Source organism: Aspergillus puulaauensis, chromosome 2 (assembly GCF_016861865.1).
Source record: "Aspergillus puulaauensis MK2 DNA, chromosome 2, nearly complete sequence".
Taxonomy (NCBI): Eukaryota; Fungi; Ascomycota; class Eurotiomycetes; order Eurotiales; family Aspergillaceae; genus Aspergillus; species Aspergillus puulaauensis.
The window spans coordinates 1,527,114-1,543,894 of record NC_054858.1 but is presented as its reverse complement, the minus strand read 5'-3'; the positions used below and the strand labels follow the sequence as shown (position 1 = coordinate 1,543,894).

Genomic DNA, 16,781 nt, shown 5'->3' with positions numbered 1-16,781 from the left:
CTTTCGTCTCTCGTCTCTCGTGCAATAATAAAACAACGCCGAATCCTTCCTTGTGGACCAACCAAAACTTATATACTCCTAGTAACAAAAAAAAGAAAAGAATTCCCGATTCAACTCCACCATGAAGAAGCATAATTTTGTTCTTTCCCAAAATGTAAGAAAGCAGAAATCCAACTCGCGTGGTGAGGAAATTAGATAACGACAACATCACCTTCCGCATCTGCTGGGTCGGAGGCCATCATATCACCGTACTTCCCCACCGTCATTAACATTGAGTCGTCATCAAGATCAATAGCGCTGTCGTCGTGATTCGGGGCATGGAAGGGCGTTAGGTTCTCGGTCCTATTAGTGGATTTCTCATTTTCGACGTGATTCAAATTTGTTTCAACCTCCATCCGTGACCGTTCAAGTGATGTACCATTTGGGGCATCAGGCGTTGTGGTTTGTTCCTTGTTACCGACAGGGTGAGAAGAATCCTTCACAATAAGACCCCCGGGTCCGGACTGGTCAGAGTCCAAATCTGGTTTTTGCAGAGTGCTTGGCGTATAATGCATGAATCCACCCTTCTCTGCTTGCCATAACATCATTTCATGGAAAAAGACCTTGGTCATCCACCATGCACTAAAACTCTGGGCTCCTCCCAGCGTTAAACGGCGTAAAATACAATCCCACAGTGCATCCACACGTTGAATGACACATTGTGAGCGGTGTTGAGGGAAAATGTGAGCCAAATTCAGGATGAAGGAAATCCACTTGTCTGGAAAGTTGTACTCGTCTCCGACAGACTCCTCGACAGGAAATTTACGGGCTTCGGAGCTCTCTTCCATGTCAGGCTGGGAGAAAAAGGAGTTGGAAGTAGTAGAGTTCAAGTCCGTAATTGGGGTTAGGAGAGCGCGGATATCATGCTTCAATATCCGTTCCGTAGCCTGTTCTGCGCAGCTAGGAATATTCGCCCTTGTCATCATTTCTTTGGGATCGACCAATGTCGTGAAGTCAAGCCACATCTGGTTCCTGTTGTCGGGGTGGCAAAGCCATGCAGCAGCAGCGTTGGCAGATTGGTTCACATCAAGCATGTGCCTCAAAAGGTTGCAAAAGATGTGGGCTGGTATCAACCTCGCTAGGGAAACATGCACAGGTTGGGTCTTGAATGTGTCACTGATATGGGTGGTAAGTCGCTGCGATATCGAGCTGAACGCATCCAAAACTAGTTTCGGGACGACTTGGGTTGTCAGTGGTGCCACGAACGCGATCATCTTCTGGTACATAAGCCAATCGCACTCCTTGATCCATGGCGCAATATTAGGATGCGTCAGGAGCTTTTGAACAGGAACCGTCAAAGTCCCATGGAACGCAGAGAAATATCTGAGCATATTGCGCTCTTTGCAATACCGGAAGCTATCGATGACCGAAATACAGTGGGAACGGTAAAGCGCAGCAAGAGCTGCCGCCACCCTGGAATCAGTGTTGGCGGGAAGATAACCATTGATATCCGGCAGTTGCAAGGAGTCGGTGTCAACCGAGGAACCATCCGTGGTAGGCAGCTGAAGCATTTGGTGAATCAATTTTCCGGAATGGCTAGCGACGTTCTCAAGCGTAATGACATCGGCCTCGGAAGATTGACAGCCGCAACCAGAAGTTGCTGTATCGGTTGTAACTTTTGGTGCAAAGGAAGTAGTGGGAGAAGGAAACAGTGCTGTGTCTGTGGTAGGTTGCGGTAATACGCTTGCACTGTGGACCATGTGAGTCTACGATGCATATTAACCTTGTAACAAGGGACAATCAACTTACCCTTTTTGTATATCGTCACCATTGCAGCTCTCTGCGGTACCCATAGCTGTGGGTTCATGGGATGGGAACCGCGTGGCTGGAGGCGACGGCTTCTGTTGTTTCTCCTCGATCACCGTTAAATCGACGTAGTGGTACTTTGATTCTCCTCTAACGCCTAGGCGGCGCGTCTGTACATTTGGGAATATTATTCGAACGAGTTTTCCGAACGAGGCCGGGTTCAACACTGAAACACGTTCGGTTCCACACTTCTCTGCATAGCAGCAATAAACACGGTCTCGTCGGACAGAGCCGGTGCTCTTCCGGCAGTTCTCTCTCAGCCTATAGCGGGTAAGCAGCGCATACAAAGCAGCAATACTCTCATCTCAGCACTTACCAGATCATCGCGAAGACCTGTTTAACTTTTTCGGCCTTGCCACCAGCGCCCTCGTGTTTGAGGACCTCTGCTGCCATTTGCTTTAGCGTGTAACCTTCATATTGGCGCAGGAGTTTCCGCAGTTCGTTGTCGTTGGCAAGGGATGAACTTGAGCCCTTTTTCTTCTTGATTCCTGCTTCAGATGTATCCTGATCATCGAGAACATGCTCCGGTAGGTGGTTCTCAATCCCGCTGTCGTACATGCTCTGGTACTGAGGCATGGCAACATTTGGTAACCCATGGGCGGGAATTCCAGACGGTATGGAATGATGCGATAGATGATGACCATGAATAGCATGATTGGGAAAATCATCACCCCTGGGCATGACAGCGTGATGCCCATCTTGCATTGTCGGATCCAAAGAGGTTCCATTCACCTGGTGCGACAGTTGCTGGCCGAATCGCATAATAATATCCTCTGGGTTATTGCCGAAAACATTGGATCCGGCAGGCGTCTGGGCCGGCAAGAACTGGGAAAAGCCATCGTTAAGTTGCTGGTCTTGGGTCTGTTGGGTTGTGGTCGAATGGATGCTAGCGGTCGAACCTCTCGACCGCGGACGACGGCTATTCCGAGATATTACTGTTTCTGATCGCGATCTCATGAGATCAGCCGTGCCAGGACGACTATGAGGGGCGACTATTTGAGTTGTCTGGGAGGCAGCACTGGAAGACAGAGAGGCTGCGCGACCTAGTGTCACCATGGGTCAGCAAGCAATGCAGCAAGTCGGGACGAGATGTAGCCCGGAGAGCATAAGATGGATAAAAAAAAAGATATTCTGTAGGGAAGTGCAGCGCCTTACCAATATCAGGAGGCATCTTCCTTTTTCAGAAGCTATTGCACGCAGCACGTCGAATAGTGGTGGTGTTGCTTGGGTTCTTGCTCGTTGCTAGGTGCAAAACAGTGGGTAACCACGGGCAATAATAATAGGTTAAGTAGCGCCCGTCTATTTTGATCCTTCCTCAAAGCCGACTCGGTGCCACCGCGAGAAGCCAACCCCGGATTAAAAGAAAAAGACAAATAGTCAAGAATTCCTAAATAAGCTCGTCGTATACTTACTCTGTCAGGCGTCGGGCTCTCGGGGGCTCATGGCGTTTTGGGCGTGGAATTGGCGATGTTTGAGGGACAAGCAGGAATAAACAGAGAGTCGCCCGTTCCTCAAGCAACGAAAACAAACTCGTGGATCACGTGCGCTTTATGTAAGACTGTCATTCCTCAGGCCCAAGCCGCCATTGTTTAGGCACCTTTGCCTTGTTCTTCAGCCGTAAACTTTGAGCATTCAATTAACAAATAGTTAGTCTCCCGTCTTATGATTATATAAAACCGATTCTCCTACTTCCTCAGGTGAACATAGTTTCGGGTAACTTGTCGCGACATATATATAGATCTTCCGGAGATCGCATACTCGGCTCGAATATGGATATATATGTTAACTCTTGAGACTTGATCGTGATTTTACCGTAGTAAACAAAAGAAAAACCACACCGGCGATTCAACAATAAAAAGATACTACAAGTGATACCTCCACTGACAGCTTCACCTCAGTTGATATTTATATTTCAAGGGCACAGGAAACAAAATAGATATTCAAAATTTACATGAGGAAACTAATTACTTCCTACCGTCTCTAAACATATGAAATGGACAATGACAGAGGGGGAAAAGTACAGGAGGGTTCCAAGAGCGGGAATCTAGCGGAGAGCTCGAGAAATATTGACCATCGCCTTGACGCTCAAACCGCCGATTCAATGGTTATCTGAGCACCAAAAACGGTGATTTGGACAATAATCCCTAGCTAAAGTACGAAAAGAGTTGCCCAGAATGAACTTTAAACCAAGTCCCTCTTCACAAACTCGGCAAGGAGCGACTTGCCTAGAGCAGCGGGGCTGCGCTCAACAACGACACCAGCATCTTGAAGAGCAGAGATCTTAGAGTCGGCACCGCCCTTGCCACCGCTAACAATGGCACCGGCGTGGCCCATACGGCGACCTGGGGGAGCACTGATACCCGCAATGAAGCTAACGGCAGGCTTGTTGTGCCTGTTGTTGGCCTTGAAGAACTCGGCAGCATCTTCCTCAGCGCTGCCACCGATCTCACCGATCATGATGATACCATCGGTCTCCTCATCCTCAAGGAAGATGCGCAGGCAATCGATGAAGTTGGTACCAGAGAAGGGGTCACCACCAATGCCAACAACCAGAGACTGACCGAGCCCGGCCTGAGTGGTCTGGTTGACAGCTTCGTATGTGAGGGTACCAGAACGGGAGACGATACCGACGCGACCACGCTTGTGGATGAAGCCAGGCATGATACCAATCTTGCATTGACCCTGCGAGATTTAACGTCCCCTTGTTAGTGCGAGTCGTCTTAAGGAGAAATTGGGTAGCCACTGGTACTTACGGGAGCAATGATACCGGGGCAGTTAGGGCCAACCAGACGAGTCTTGTTCTGGGTCTTCAGAATGTCGGTAATGCGGACCATGTCTAGTACATTTTTATTAGTTTATGCGCGGGTTATAAACGTGAGACATGGCTGTTTTCATACCGTGTTGAGGGATACCCTCAGTGATACTGCGAAAAACCACATCGGTTAGCCATATAACACGTTATTTCCCGAGTTCAAGGCAGAACTTACCAGACAACCAGAGGCATTTCAGCCTCAACTGCTTCCTCGATACCCTTAGCAGCCAAGGGGGGGCTATGTCCCAATTATCAGCGTTGGTTTATAATAAAGAATCAGGTTTCGAGGGTATTAAAGCATACGGAACGAAGATGGCAGATGCAGTGGCACCGGTCTGCTTAGCTGCGTCGCTAACATTGGCGAAGACTGGGAGATCTAAATGCGTAGAGCCGGCCTTCTTGGGGTTGGTACCACCAACAACCTTGGTACCTGGTATATGTTAGCGTCCGACTCAGACTAATCCGGCGCGCAAAACCGTGTGATATGAAAATGGCAATAAATACCGTAGGCGATTGCTTGTTCGGCGTGGAAACTATCGGCGCATGTCAGTGTCATATTCGAATAGAAATCCCGCAAATTCCGGTAGGAGCCACGTACGTCCCCTGCTTTCCGGTGAATCCCTGGAAAAGAACCTTGGTGTCGCCATTGATGCGAAGGTTGTTGACAGTCTCAGAGTAAGGGCCAGGGGAGTATGCCCGGCGCTGGATTGCAGCAGCGTTTCGAAGGGCAGAGGCCGCGTTCCGGCGAATAGCTTGCATGACGACTGGCGGACGGAAATGCGACTTAAAAAAAAAAAACGGAATGTAGAGTAGAGAGGGGAGATTGCACCGCGAGACGGGCAATTAAAGCCTTGAGGTTATAAGAAGGGGGAGTGGGAAGAAAAGCAGTAGTAGAGACTGAGCAGCAATCGTCTGTTGGAAACACGGGTTTGGCCTTTTGTTCGGGAGAAAGCTTTAAGCGGTCCGAATTATCGCGGGCGGTCGGCCTCTCTCGGCCTTGATTTTTCTTCCTCTCCCGCTATCAGTGGCCGATGTAGTGATTGCTTTGAACTACTGTCGCTCAACCACACATTTTACTCGTTTAAGCTTATTTTATCTTAGTTCCAGGCTACACATATATCTTACCGATAATCTGCCCACCCCCGCGGTCTACGCGAGGTAGCCTCCCATCATGGCAACTCTCACGATGACAGCCCCGCCACCCACCAAATCGAAGAAAAGCCTCAAGCTTCCACCTGAAAATGAACGGTATATGAGGGCGTGCTCTGATATCGCAAATGCTCTGATCCAGGATTATGAGTCGCAGAAGGATCCTACGAAACCTAGGAAGGATATCAATCTCAATAAGCTGCGCGGTCAAATCGCGAAAAAGCACGTCCTGGGCAGCCAGCCGCCTTTGACAGCCATCATCTCGGCTGTTCCTGAACACTACAAGAAATATATTCTCCCGAAGTTGATTGCGAAGCCAATAAGTATGTCTTCTTCGTCGTACCATCTAATAAAAAGCCTTACTTATTTGTATCTTTAGGAACGTCCTCTGGTATCGCCGTTGTAGCTGTGATGAGCAAACCCCACCGTTGCCCCCATATCGCCTATACCGGTAACATCTGTGTCTATTGCCCCGGCGGCCCCGATTCGGACTTCGAATATTCTACCCAGTCTTATACCGGTTATGAACCCACGTCGATGCGAGCAATCCGCGCGCGATATGACCCGTTCGAGCAGGCAAGAGGAAGAGTTGACCAAATCAAGTCGCTTGGTCACAGTGTGGACAAGGTCGAATACATTATCATGGGAGGAACCTTTATGTCTCTGCCGGCGGAATACCGAGATTCATTCGTCGCCCAACTTCACAATGCGCTGAGTGGCTACCAAACCGACAACGTCGATGAAGCAGTCCAGGCTGGGGAAATGAGTAATATAAAGTGCGTGGGGATAACCATTGAAACTCGCCCAGACTACTGTTTGGACACACACTTGAGTAGCATGCTTCGCTACGGATGTACGAGACTCGAAGTTGGGGTCCAAAGTTTATACGAGGATGTTGCGAGAGATACAAACCGTGGTCACACCGTTGCTGCTGTGGCAGAAACTTTCAAGCTTTCGAAAGATGCGGGATTCAAAGTGGTCAGCCACATGATGCCTGATTTGCCTAACGTGGGCATGGAGCGTGATTTGTTTCAGTTCGAGGAGTATTTTGAGAACCCAGACTTTCGAACTGATGGGCTGAAGATTTACCCCACGCTTGTCATTCGCGGAACCGGTCTTTACGAGCTTTGGAGGACGGGTCGTTACAAAAACTATACTCCAAATGCGCTTATCGACCTTGTTGCTCGTATTCTCGCACTTGTGCCACCCTGGACCCGTATCTATCGAGTTCAGCGAGATATCCCGATGCCACTGGTTACTTCGGGAGTCGAGAATGGTAACCTGCGAGAGCTGGCTCTAGCGCGCATGAAAGACTTCGGTACTACTTGTCGAGACGTTCGCACGCGCGAGGTCGGTATCAACGAGGTCAAGAACAAGATTCGCCCCTCTCAAGTGGAGCTTATTCGTCGTGACTATGCAGCCAACGGTGGTTGGGAGACTTTCCTCGCCTACGAGGATCCCAAGCAGGATATTCTGATCGGTCTTTTGCGTCTGCGCAAGTGCAGCTCGACGCATACGTTCCGCCCCGAGTTTACTAGCCAGCAAACTAGCATCATTCGTGAACTGCACGTGTACGGTTCCGCTGTTCCGCTCCACGGGCGTGATGCTCGTAAGTTCCAACATCGAGGCTTCGGAACCTTGTTGATGGAGGAGGCCGAACGAATTGCACGAGAGGAACACGGAAGCCAAAAGATCAGCGTCATCTCAGGCGTTGGTGTCCGCAGTTACTATGCTCGCCTCGGGTATACATTGGACGGACCCTACATGTCCAAGATGCTTGAGCCGATTGAAGGAGACGAATATTAAAAGTATAGGAACGGCCAAAACTATTTTTGTTTTTCTTGCGATTACAGATATGATTCATGATACCTCAGGCGGGCACGCAGGTGCACAAAAGTTCTGAGTTGAGACTGGATTGGCGTTTTATGGAGTGCTTTTCAGGTGGCTATGGTTTTTGACAACATTCATTGAATATAGCGGTGCCATCAAAGCAGGCTAAGATTGCTTGTACATACACTCTGAAAGAGTCGTTGGGACTCTATCACGGAAGCATCGTTGGCGCAAGAAAGCATACTTAATTTAGAACAGTAGCATATTACAAAACCTAAATTTATTGAGATATTGTAAGGCATTTCTTCACTGTACATAACCTCCGTGGGAGGCACTACTGAGTCTATTCTACGGATTGTTTCATGGGGCTGGATGGACTGGAGATTTGACGTGGATGCCGAAAGCGGCTAGGCGGCGAGGCCGGCTGCGCCCATCCAGAGCATCACCCCGGCCGCCTCCAGAAGGCCGCACAAGCGTCAAACATCATTACTCCGAGTTCAGCCATCTCTCCTTTCATCCCGGCTTTTCACGCCATATATAGTATCCCAACTCCAGTCAGCCATCGTTCTATCATCGGAGGATCCGTCTCATCGCCCTGGCCCCTCAGGTAAACCTCCACTTCGTTATCTCGCTATCGGCCCATCAAGCAGCAACGACGACATAATGAAGCCCGTCGTATCTTCATTGAACGCCTGGTCCTGGTATGAACTCCCATGATAAATGCGACCGTGTTGGTTCCATGAACTAACGAGTGCCTTTCATTGCAGCGTGGTCATCTCCCTCTTCGCCATTGTCATCCTTTCCGTCCTTGGGTCGCTATTCAAGGTTCGTCGATTTCACCCCGTCGATCGCATTTGTTTCCATCCTTGATCTGGAGGCCCCTTATCCGGAATATGAGCCGCAACACTCTATCACAAATGACTGACAGTCTTGACGAACAGAGCGAACACCACGGATTCACCGGCTCAGAAGGTGAACCGGAGGACGGCGGAGCAGTTGCTGCATCGATATTTACTGCTGTGATCATCTACGCTGTATGTTACACACCCATTTACTCCGAATTAGACGCTTGTCCAATGGTTTTGCTAACCTGTATACCCTAGGGATTCTTCGTTTTCTGCGCCTTCCAGGCTTACCTGCACATCCGAGCCCGCCGGGGCGGCGCCATATCACTGAATTAAGCGCCTTTCGCTCGTTTATGCCATCGTATTTCTTCGTATGATTTGTCTGGGATGAGCCGGGTGGTAGAATTCCCGGCTTGGGTATACGGGTTCTAATGCTGCGCGCCTTAGGGCGCCGTGGGATTGTTGAGAATCATCCTTGGATCCTTCAGTATCCCCACTCGATGGATAGGTTTCTTTTTGCTGTTCGAGAGCAACACATAGTCGCTATCGCTGTGCTTTCACAGATCTACTCTGAGCTATAGAGAAACGTAGTCTCTTTCAACGACAGCTGGTATGCTCTTAGAGAGGACGCGATTTGCTCTGCGCACACTGCATGTATATACCGTTTTGGCTTTGATAGAAACAATCCGAATTCCCTCATTGAACGTCAAATGCGAAAGCCCGTCTACAGATGCTCTATGCTGAATGAAACTAATATATAAATATAGTGGAAGAGCCCGACTGTACAGTAGTGCCTACTCTCTGTCCAAATCAATGATCCTTGTTCCACTGAACACACTCATCAAACGTCACCCCGGAACCACCGAAAATATCCAACGCGCTCCCTATCGTCAAATCCACCTTGCCTTTACTACTAACATGCACTTTCTCAAGATCCTGCAGGCTCCTTGCTCCACCCGCATACGTAACAGGTATGGAGCACCACTCCGAGAGCCTTGATATCAGCTCCTCGTCAACGCCCTGCTGCAACCCTTCCACGTCTGCAGCGTGGATGAGAAACTCGGAACAGTGTGGCTCAAGCAATGAGATTGATTCTATATTGGACACTTAGTACAAATATCCAGCAATAATTTTTGCATTGGATAGATGGACTATATATATATATATATATATATATTTAACTCACCTTGATTAATTTCCATCTCGGTGATGGTCTGCCAGCGGTTCATAGCTACAAACCACGTATTGTCCTTTCTCCGACAACTTAGATCGAGAACGAGCTTTGACTTGTCACCCCCTAGAGCGGCGAGGACGGACTGTAGCCGCTCAAGAGAGAACTGGCCCTCCGGGAAGAGGAACGATGTGATTATTACCTGTGATGATGGTTAGCTTAATGAATAAGAGAAGAGAGAAAATTAAAGCAAGCAGATATGACTGATGGCTCACCTTATCAGCGCCCTGATCAATCCAATACTGGGCATTCTCATCCGTAATGCCACCCGCAACCTGCAAACCGCCAGGCCATGTCCTCAGCGCTTCCTTGGCCGCATCGTCATTGCCGGGGCCTAGCTTCACAACATGGCCACCGCGAAGGTTGTGCTTTTGGTACAAGCCTGCATAGTGGCCAGCTGGAAGTTTCGATACATAGTTTGTCTTCAGATCTGACTCGACGTTGCTTAGAGTGCCGCCGACGATCTGCTTGACTTGTCCTGAGTGGAGGTCGATGCAGGGACGGAATTGGGTCATTTCTTTGGATATTTCCTCTATTTAATGTTCAATGTCCCTGGTTTGCCTCTGCTGGACTGTAATGAAGGGTTGTTTGCGTATGTATTCAAGTTTTGGAGGGGCTACTTGCGCATCTTCAACACCCCTCTAAAATGCGCCTATCTTATCGCACGTGACAAAACTCTACTGCGGACGAGAAAAAAGTTGACCATCACCGCCTTTTCTGACAATCCAAACTTTCCAAACTTTACGACATAAAATAAATACTTGAACCAACAGATTTACAAAGATGATTGGCAAACGGAAAAGACAAACATCTGTGGTGTCAAGAGCAAAGAAAGGCAACAACCGGGAGGACTCCCCCGAAAAGGCCACGACCGAACAGCAAAGCGCTCAAGATATCTTTCGCAAGTTCTTCGAAGCCCAATTCGAGCCATTAGAAGTCAAGGAGACCAGTACCGTGCAGCACGAATCCCAATCCGAATCCGATGACGACGGTGAGAATGGTAGCGGTGCAGATTCTGAGTCGGAGTCAGAGTCTGAGTCCGAATGGAGCGGCATTGACGGCGCGGAGACTGAAAACACTCCGGTCGAGGTAGTTGAGTACCAGGCGCCTTCCCGTGGGGCGGACAACCTGATAGACAAGAAGGCTCGAAAGGCGTTTATGGTAAGTTTGGATTGGAATATGCGCGAAATAATCTTTACTAATATTTGAACTCTAAAGACAGCGAAGCCGCCATCCTTTGATGTGGATTTGAAGCCTACTACAGATCACTCTAAGAAATCTGAGGATGATGAGAACGAAAAAGATGACGAAACGCTCAATTTAAAGAATGATCTTGCGCTTCAGCGACTTCTGAAAGAATCACATCTTCTGGAGTCAGCGTCCGACCTGGCACCGACGGGCAAGAATCGTCATAAGGCACTTGATTTGCGAATGCAGGAACTTGGGGCTAAAAAATCGCTCTACCATCAAAAGAACATGCCGTCATCAATGCGCAAAGGCATCAAAGCTAAGGCTGTTTCAAAGGACGACAAGCGTCGACGGGAGGCCCGAGAGAACGGAATCATCCTTGAGAAACCCGCGCCCAAGAAGCAGATGAGCAGCGAGCGACGTGAACGAGGAGTTGGGGGTCCCTCGATCGGAAAATTCATGGGTGGAACTCTGAATCTGAGTAAACGGGACATCTCGCAAGTCCAGGCGTCGCGAAGAGGAGGCGGGAAGACGCGAGGCCGCGGAAAGACCAGAGGCCGTCGCTAGAACTGGGAAAAAAAAACGGGTATGGAGTTTTTTCCTGGCGATTGGTCTACTGGAACAGGTTACATTCTGTATACCCAGTTCCTTGCCACCCATGGCTGGTCTCAAACGATCGGACGGGCTATATCTGCCGACTGGAGTCTTTCGAAGGGTAGGTCTTCTTTTCCCTTGCGAGGACGCCCGGGCAATGCTTCTTCCCCACTGGCGGTTTCACGTCTCAGTCTGTTACCGGCCGTGCAGAATCTGAGCAAATCTGAGCAGCGATCCCATGGAATGGATCTCGTCCGAACCTGTTCTTTAGCGTATACTGCACTTGATCACGGGTCCAACTTGCCCACTTTGATGCCAAGCCGAACCTCTGGTACCTGAGGAAAAGGGGATCTGAAACCTTAGTCTCTTCCACGTTGGACCCGTTTTAGAGGCCACCCCAACCTCATTCTAGTATAGCGCCACCCCAAGTGTACCGCTCCAGAAATGGTGAAACCTCCGAGGACACTAAGGTTTGAGCCTGGCATGACACTCTTGCTTCCCTGCTTTGGAATCGGTCGTTTGAATTGGAGGTACAACTGTACACCAATATTAGTCTCTTGACTTGTCTTAATCGAGTTTAGGATCTTAATCTAGGGCGAGTCATGGAATATGACTGAACGAAAATTTCGGTCCCTTGGCTTTTGTCTGTTTGCTCCCACACATCTCATTGAGAGTCTGTAGCAGTGATAAGAGTTAATCGCGACAGTACGTATTTTGATAGGGAACACCACTTCGAGATCTGCAATGGAAGACTTCCAGATGCAAAGCGTTTGTGACTCTGGTGGTGTGCCGACAGTAACATACTTAAGCCCGGGATCTGGAATGGAATAAAGCCACCAAGCCAACCCTGCCAGGAACGCGGAGCAAACTTTCCCATTCCGTCGGTTCTAGCACGTGTTGTTGTCCACCATCTTGGTATTATTCCCACGCCATGACGTCGGAAAACGGCAAAGCAAACCGGCTTTGATCCTAGGATGGTCGTTGGAGTTGGCTGGCACCTTGTTGCTACCTCAACGAAATTTTTCACTATGGGTAGTTTCAACAAAGCCATCCTCGAATGGGCTTTCAGGGCTTCAGTTGAGCCACACTTGTATCAAATAAGAATGTACCTGATGTTTCAGGTCCTGCAAGTCACCCAATTAGGCTGGGTTTGAGTGGTACAGCAAATCATCGTTTTCTATTTCATTGAGCAAGACATCATCAAGTTGCTCTCCAAGGCTTCAAAGCGGGGTTGACATTCGATCAGCACAGCAGGTTCCTGCCTGGGCGGGACACAAAGGTATCGGAATCTTGGAAAAACGGACGAATCCTGCAGTCTGCCAGAGGCATTGACAGACACCGTCATCGTTGTTCTCTTTGGCTACACTGTAATCCCCCGCACAGGACTGATCCGTAGTTGTAACTATATGATGATTGATGAATAACATAACGAGAATGGAATATGGTCCGTCATTGTCATATTGGGAACTTCCCGTGTTGTCCATGCTGTTCTTCTGGGAGTGATTCATTCTGGGAGAATCTAGAACGAGGCTTTTTGGGCAGGTAGGCGGCTGAGGCCTGACTCTGGTGGAAAGAATCTGTGGAAACCATGGTGGTTGAGGCTGATGAATGGTCCCCATGACTTCTTCTGGGCCCTGTTGGAGCGCGTTTCAGCACCAGCTTGATTAACGCTGGGTCTCCAGAAGCTAATTCCGGTATATCCGAGTTATTCACCCTGCGGAATAGGATTTTGGATGGTGGAGGCTTGTTGAACTCCATCGGGAACAAACCAGGTAGTGATGCCGAAGGAGTGTGAAGCGAGGGCGTGCTGTCAGTCACCTTGACGAAGTTATGGACGAAGTTGCGGGGAAACCTTCAGAATGTTTGTAAAATACTTGGAAGTTGCATGCTGGAGGACGATCAGCGCTGGCTTGCTCAAGGATAATTTGCCGAGCTGGGAGTCGGTCATTGATCCCTGCTTCTTGCACTTTGCGAAGACATCTAACCCCTATACCATACATTCTTTTGGCCTCCTCCCCCCCCCGCACGTTCTCACGTACACCCGGAGTGCAGTAGTCGACCGTGGGCTGTATCCAGTTTCCGGCGTTCCGCTGGGCCCGGCGTGCGCATCGACCCCTTGGCTCTAGCACGGTAGGGGTCCTAGGGGATGATGTTGAAACATGATCGGTGATCACTCCGACTTTGCAGGTTTGCATGGAACAAAACGAGGAGGCTGGGTGTGGGAACCTACCGAGCCCTGGGACGTGAAAGCAAAATACTACGACTATACGAGTATGCGACGGTGCCATCCCAAGCTACTATCAATAGCAATGGGGTTGCTTAAGGTGGATATCCCGTCGATTTCGAGCTTCGTTATTGTGATGTTCTCGTCTTCTAGATAGTTTCAGTCTGGACGATCAAACAGAGTCAAGTGCACGGCCAAATGTCTCAGATCGTGAGATTCATCAAGACGGGGGTTTTGCGCGAGGGCCTGTTGTTCCCCACCTGGCTTCTCGAGGCTTTCGAAAACTTACTCCGTCGAATCGCGCGATTCAGGAGGACCGGGCTACCTGGATCGGTGTAGTGATTGTTGTGGTCCCTCGCGAGTCGCGTGGCTTGAACCAAAAAAAAAAAAACAGAAAACATAGCTCCAAAAGCTTTTCGGCCAGGTTTCCTGGGTTGTTCCCCTGGCGGGCCATCTGCTGAGCCTGACTCGGCGGCAGTGACCACAGTCACCGGTATTGTACCTGAATCCTGATGTCTGGAGGTCTAATTCACAGGAATTTGTGGGTATCATGGCTCTCGATCGCTGCTAGGACCGAAGAAGAAGACATCGGAGAATTGACTTCTTGGGAACTATGGAGCACAGCGCCCGGTGTCCACAGTCGGATCCAAGATTTCTCCTCCGATCAGACGGCCGCCACGGTAAATGGCTAAATGCTCGGATCCTGCGCTGCTCCTTCTCTTCTCTTCGCCCTTGGTCTTCTGGCAGCCTGGCCAGGGCTCCGGATTCAAGGTTGAACCTCATCTCCGAGGTCAGACAGGTCAGACTCTCACGTAGCCCTCCTTCAAGGCTAAGCTAGGTAGTCCAAGTACTAACATCGAATAGGGTTAGAATGAATCCACATAGGGTATCTCCGAAAACTCCCCGAATTAATGATGATCGTGTCGATCTAACTCTACAGAGCGTAGAAGACTTGATTAAGGAAGCTCGCGACGAGCGTTCAGGGTGGCCTGAGTGCTGGACCGTTTTGATCTTCTCTCAAGACATCAGCTCTGCGTTCTGCAATAATTCGAAAGGGGTTCCATGGCCCACTTTCAACGTGCAATTGTACGAATGCACGATCTGTTTCCGAAGGCTGCGAGGTGTCTGTTGACCATTTCCATTTAGCCGCCAGCAAATGTAACCTGCATTCTGCATAATATCGGGCATGCAGAACGAAAGATAGATCATCTCTCTCTATCTCGCTTCATACGATGTCGGCGGGCATTGAAGAATTCAACGGCCATTATCACTAACTTCGACTGTTGATATTAAACGGGGGATCGTCACCCCCGTTGAGTATGGGATTTACAGAGTACAGACAATCACAAGGTCGTCTTCAGGGCTGATACTGGGGATGTAGATCATGACTGCAGAGGGGATTGACCTATCGTCCAGATCGATCACATTTGGAGGTAATCGAAGAGGATCTCGTGCAAAGCTGCTTGGGAGCAGCTGTTGGGTGCGTTACAGGCTTGCAACGAGACCTGGCCGTTGAGATTTACCAGGTCCGAGATGTGTAACAGACGCTCTGGAGCCGTTATTCTGATTGTAAGGCGTCGTCGAAAAGAGCGCCACAGCCGCACAGCGTGTCTCCGGACGTGGTAATGTACGATAGGTCTATTTTTAGCCTTCTGAGCATGGTCATTGAACACAGAGCTCGAGTGAGGTTCCCGAATCCAAGGGGAGTATGATTCTGAATGTAACCGCCCGTGAGAGTTCTCAAAGTGACATCGAGCAAGCACCCGTTCGTGCAACTGCGGCCCAGCAGCAGGTCTGGCAGCTGTGGGTTTTTGACGGGGGTTCTTCGCGATGATTGTATACGGGGGCGACGACAGTGCTCATGCCGAATTGGGTAAGAGGAAGTGGTCGTGGATATCACGGATCGGAGGATTTCTAAAGGATCCAGGCAGTGAGCGAGCCATCGAATGACTGGGTAAGCAGATGACCCAGCAGGGCCAGGGCCGGCTTCCTTGGTCGGTGGGCTCTGGACAGGGCCCTCACGGCCAGGGGCCACAGGGAGGGCAGGTTGGGCGCTCATTTGCTGGAGGGAAGCGCTCAGCAAAGAGCAGAAGACCTGAAACAAGGGGCAAATACTTCACGATTGTTTCCGGCGCCAGTTTGATGATGTTTGCGCTGGCTTGGCGCTGTTTGGTCCCACCTGACTCGCAGTCGCGTTCCTTGGCAGGCAACTTGACAGTGCGACGCTGCCACTCATTGGAGGCTGCCGCTGCGCTGAGACCCAGGCGGGATTGCAAGATACCGATTGCTGCCGGAGACAGATAACTGCATCAATGCCATTATTAGCTTCTTGTTGAAGATTGCAGCTCGAGAACGCGAGTCGCGACAAAAATTTGAGGTCTGAGGCTAACTCAAAATCAACACACAAGTCACTCTTTCTGGTGGACCTCACAAGGAACATTCTTGAAGGAGTTAGTGCGATAGTCGGTCGGCCCCACTGCAAGGCTCAAGCTGCTAGTAGTAGTAACGACTTCCACGACTCTAACGGTTATGGCGATTGTCGTTGCCCAAATTCTCAGTTTTCCAGAGGGGTAGCTAATTTCCGTAACAGTATCTGTGATTCTGTTGTTGTTTAGTGTTTTGTCATAGTTCCAATTGACGTGCTTTCAACGGCGTCTTAAGGCATACCCCTGGTGCTGGAAGAAGGACTCGAGGGACTCGAATGACGATGACGGCACGGCTTCAGGCTCCCGGTACTCGAGGCTCGAGCCGAACAGGGCGGCACGACAAACTCAGTCAACTGAGTAGAGACATCAATGTATGGAGTAGCTTCTAGCCTTCTATTTCTGTTGACCTGGACCCGGTCGAGATCCCCACTCCCTCTACTCTGTGATTCTCGCCTGTGGTACGTGACGGCACCGTTACCGTGGTATCTTACAGATGCGCCTAGTTTGTGAAGAAAAGGTGGAGGTACCTGGTATTGAACACGTCACGTATCAGTCTCCACCAGGCCGACCAGTCCCTCGCGCCGACTCCGCTTTTCCTTGCTGGCCTTTCTTAGTCTCCAGTCTAACGAAGACGGCC

At 49.8% G+C, this 16,781-nt stretch overlaps 8 protein-coding genes across 8 annotated transcripts; 4 read left to right on the top strand and 4 right to left on the bottom strand.

Moving 5' to 3' along the window:
- Positions 1-191: 191 nt before the first annotated feature.
- Positions 192-2,901, bottom strand: APUU_20632S (RFX family transcription factor; the record flags this gene model as incomplete). Its single annotated transcript, XM_041699295.1, has 3 exons — positions 192-1,728; positions 1,789-2,106; positions 2,162-2,901. 3 exons carry the CDS (start codon positions 2,899-2,901, stop codon positions 192-194), a joined length of 2,595 nt encoding a protein of 864 aa, XP_041552394.1.
- A 1,125-nt stretch (positions 2,902-4,026) lies between these two features.
- TCA8 (succinate--CoA ligase (GDP-forming) subunit alpha) lies at positions 4,027-5,416 on the bottom strand (the record flags this gene model as incomplete). Its single annotated transcript, XM_041699294.1, has 7 exons — positions 4,027-4,527; positions 4,599-4,681; positions 4,743-4,768; positions 4,833-4,895; positions 4,961-5,087; positions 5,162-5,190; positions 5,256-5,416. 7 exons carry the CDS (start codon positions 5,414-5,416, stop codon positions 4,027-4,029), a joined length of 990 nt encoding a protein of 329 aa, XP_041552393.1.
- A 412-nt stretch (positions 5,417-5,828) lies between these two features.
- Positions 5,829-7,612, top strand: ELP3 (Elongator subunit ELP3; the record flags this gene model as incomplete). The annotated part of the gene is made up of 2 exons (XM_041699293.1): positions 5,829-6,129; positions 6,186-7,612. 2 exons carry the CDS (start codon positions 5,829-5,831, stop codon positions 7,610-7,612), a joined length of 1,728 nt encoding a protein of 575 aa, XP_041552392.1.
- Positions 7,613-8,299: 687 nt separating this feature from the next.
- On the top strand, positions 8,300-8,817 carry APUU_20629A (uncharacterized protein; the record flags this gene model as incomplete). Its single annotated transcript, XM_041699292.1, has 4 exons — positions 8,300-8,337; positions 8,404-8,461; positions 8,578-8,670; positions 8,740-8,817. The coding sequence occupies 4 exons, from the start codon at positions 8,300-8,302 to the stop codon at positions 8,815-8,817; spliced, it is 267 nt and encodes an 88-aa protein (XP_041552391.1).
- Positions 8,818-9,291: 474 nt separating this feature from the next.
- HIS6 (1-(5-phosphoribosyl)-5- ((5-phosphoribosylamino)methylideneamino)imidazole-4-carboxamide isomerase HIS6) lies at positions 9,292-10,227 on the bottom strand (the record flags this gene model as incomplete). Its single annotated transcript, XM_041699291.1, has 3 exons — positions 9,292-9,575; positions 9,668-9,854; positions 9,928-10,227. The coding sequence occupies 3 exons, from the start codon at positions 10,225-10,227 to the stop codon at positions 9,292-9,294; spliced, it is 771 nt and encodes a 256-aa protein (XP_041552390.1).
- A 268-nt stretch (positions 10,228-10,495) lies between these two features.
- Positions 10,496-11,467, top strand: APUU_20627A (uncharacterized protein; the record flags this gene model as incomplete). The annotated part of the gene is made up of 2 exons (XM_041699290.1): positions 10,496-10,873; positions 10,931-11,467. The coding sequence occupies 2 exons, from the start codon at positions 10,496-10,498 to the stop codon at positions 11,465-11,467; spliced, it is 915 nt and encodes a 304-aa protein (XP_041552389.1).
- A 21-nt stretch (positions 11,468-11,488) lies between these two features.
- APUU_20626A (uncharacterized protein) lies at positions 11,489-11,833 on the top strand (the record flags this gene model as incomplete). The annotated part of the gene is made up of 1 exon (XM_041699289.1): positions 11,489-11,833. The coding sequence occupies one exon, from the start codon at positions 11,489-11,491 to the stop codon at positions 11,831-11,833; it is 345 nt and encodes a 114-aa protein (XP_041552388.1).
- Positions 11,834-12,949: 1,116 nt separating this feature from the next.
- On the bottom strand, positions 12,950-13,252 carry APUU_20625S (uncharacterized protein; the record flags this gene model as incomplete). The annotated part of the gene is made up of 1 exon (XM_041699288.1): positions 12,950-13,252. The coding sequence occupies one exon, from the start codon at positions 13,250-13,252 to the stop codon at positions 12,950-12,952; it is 303 nt and encodes a 100-aa protein (XP_041552387.1).
- Between the last annotated feature and the right edge of the window lie 3,529 nt (positions 13,253-16,781).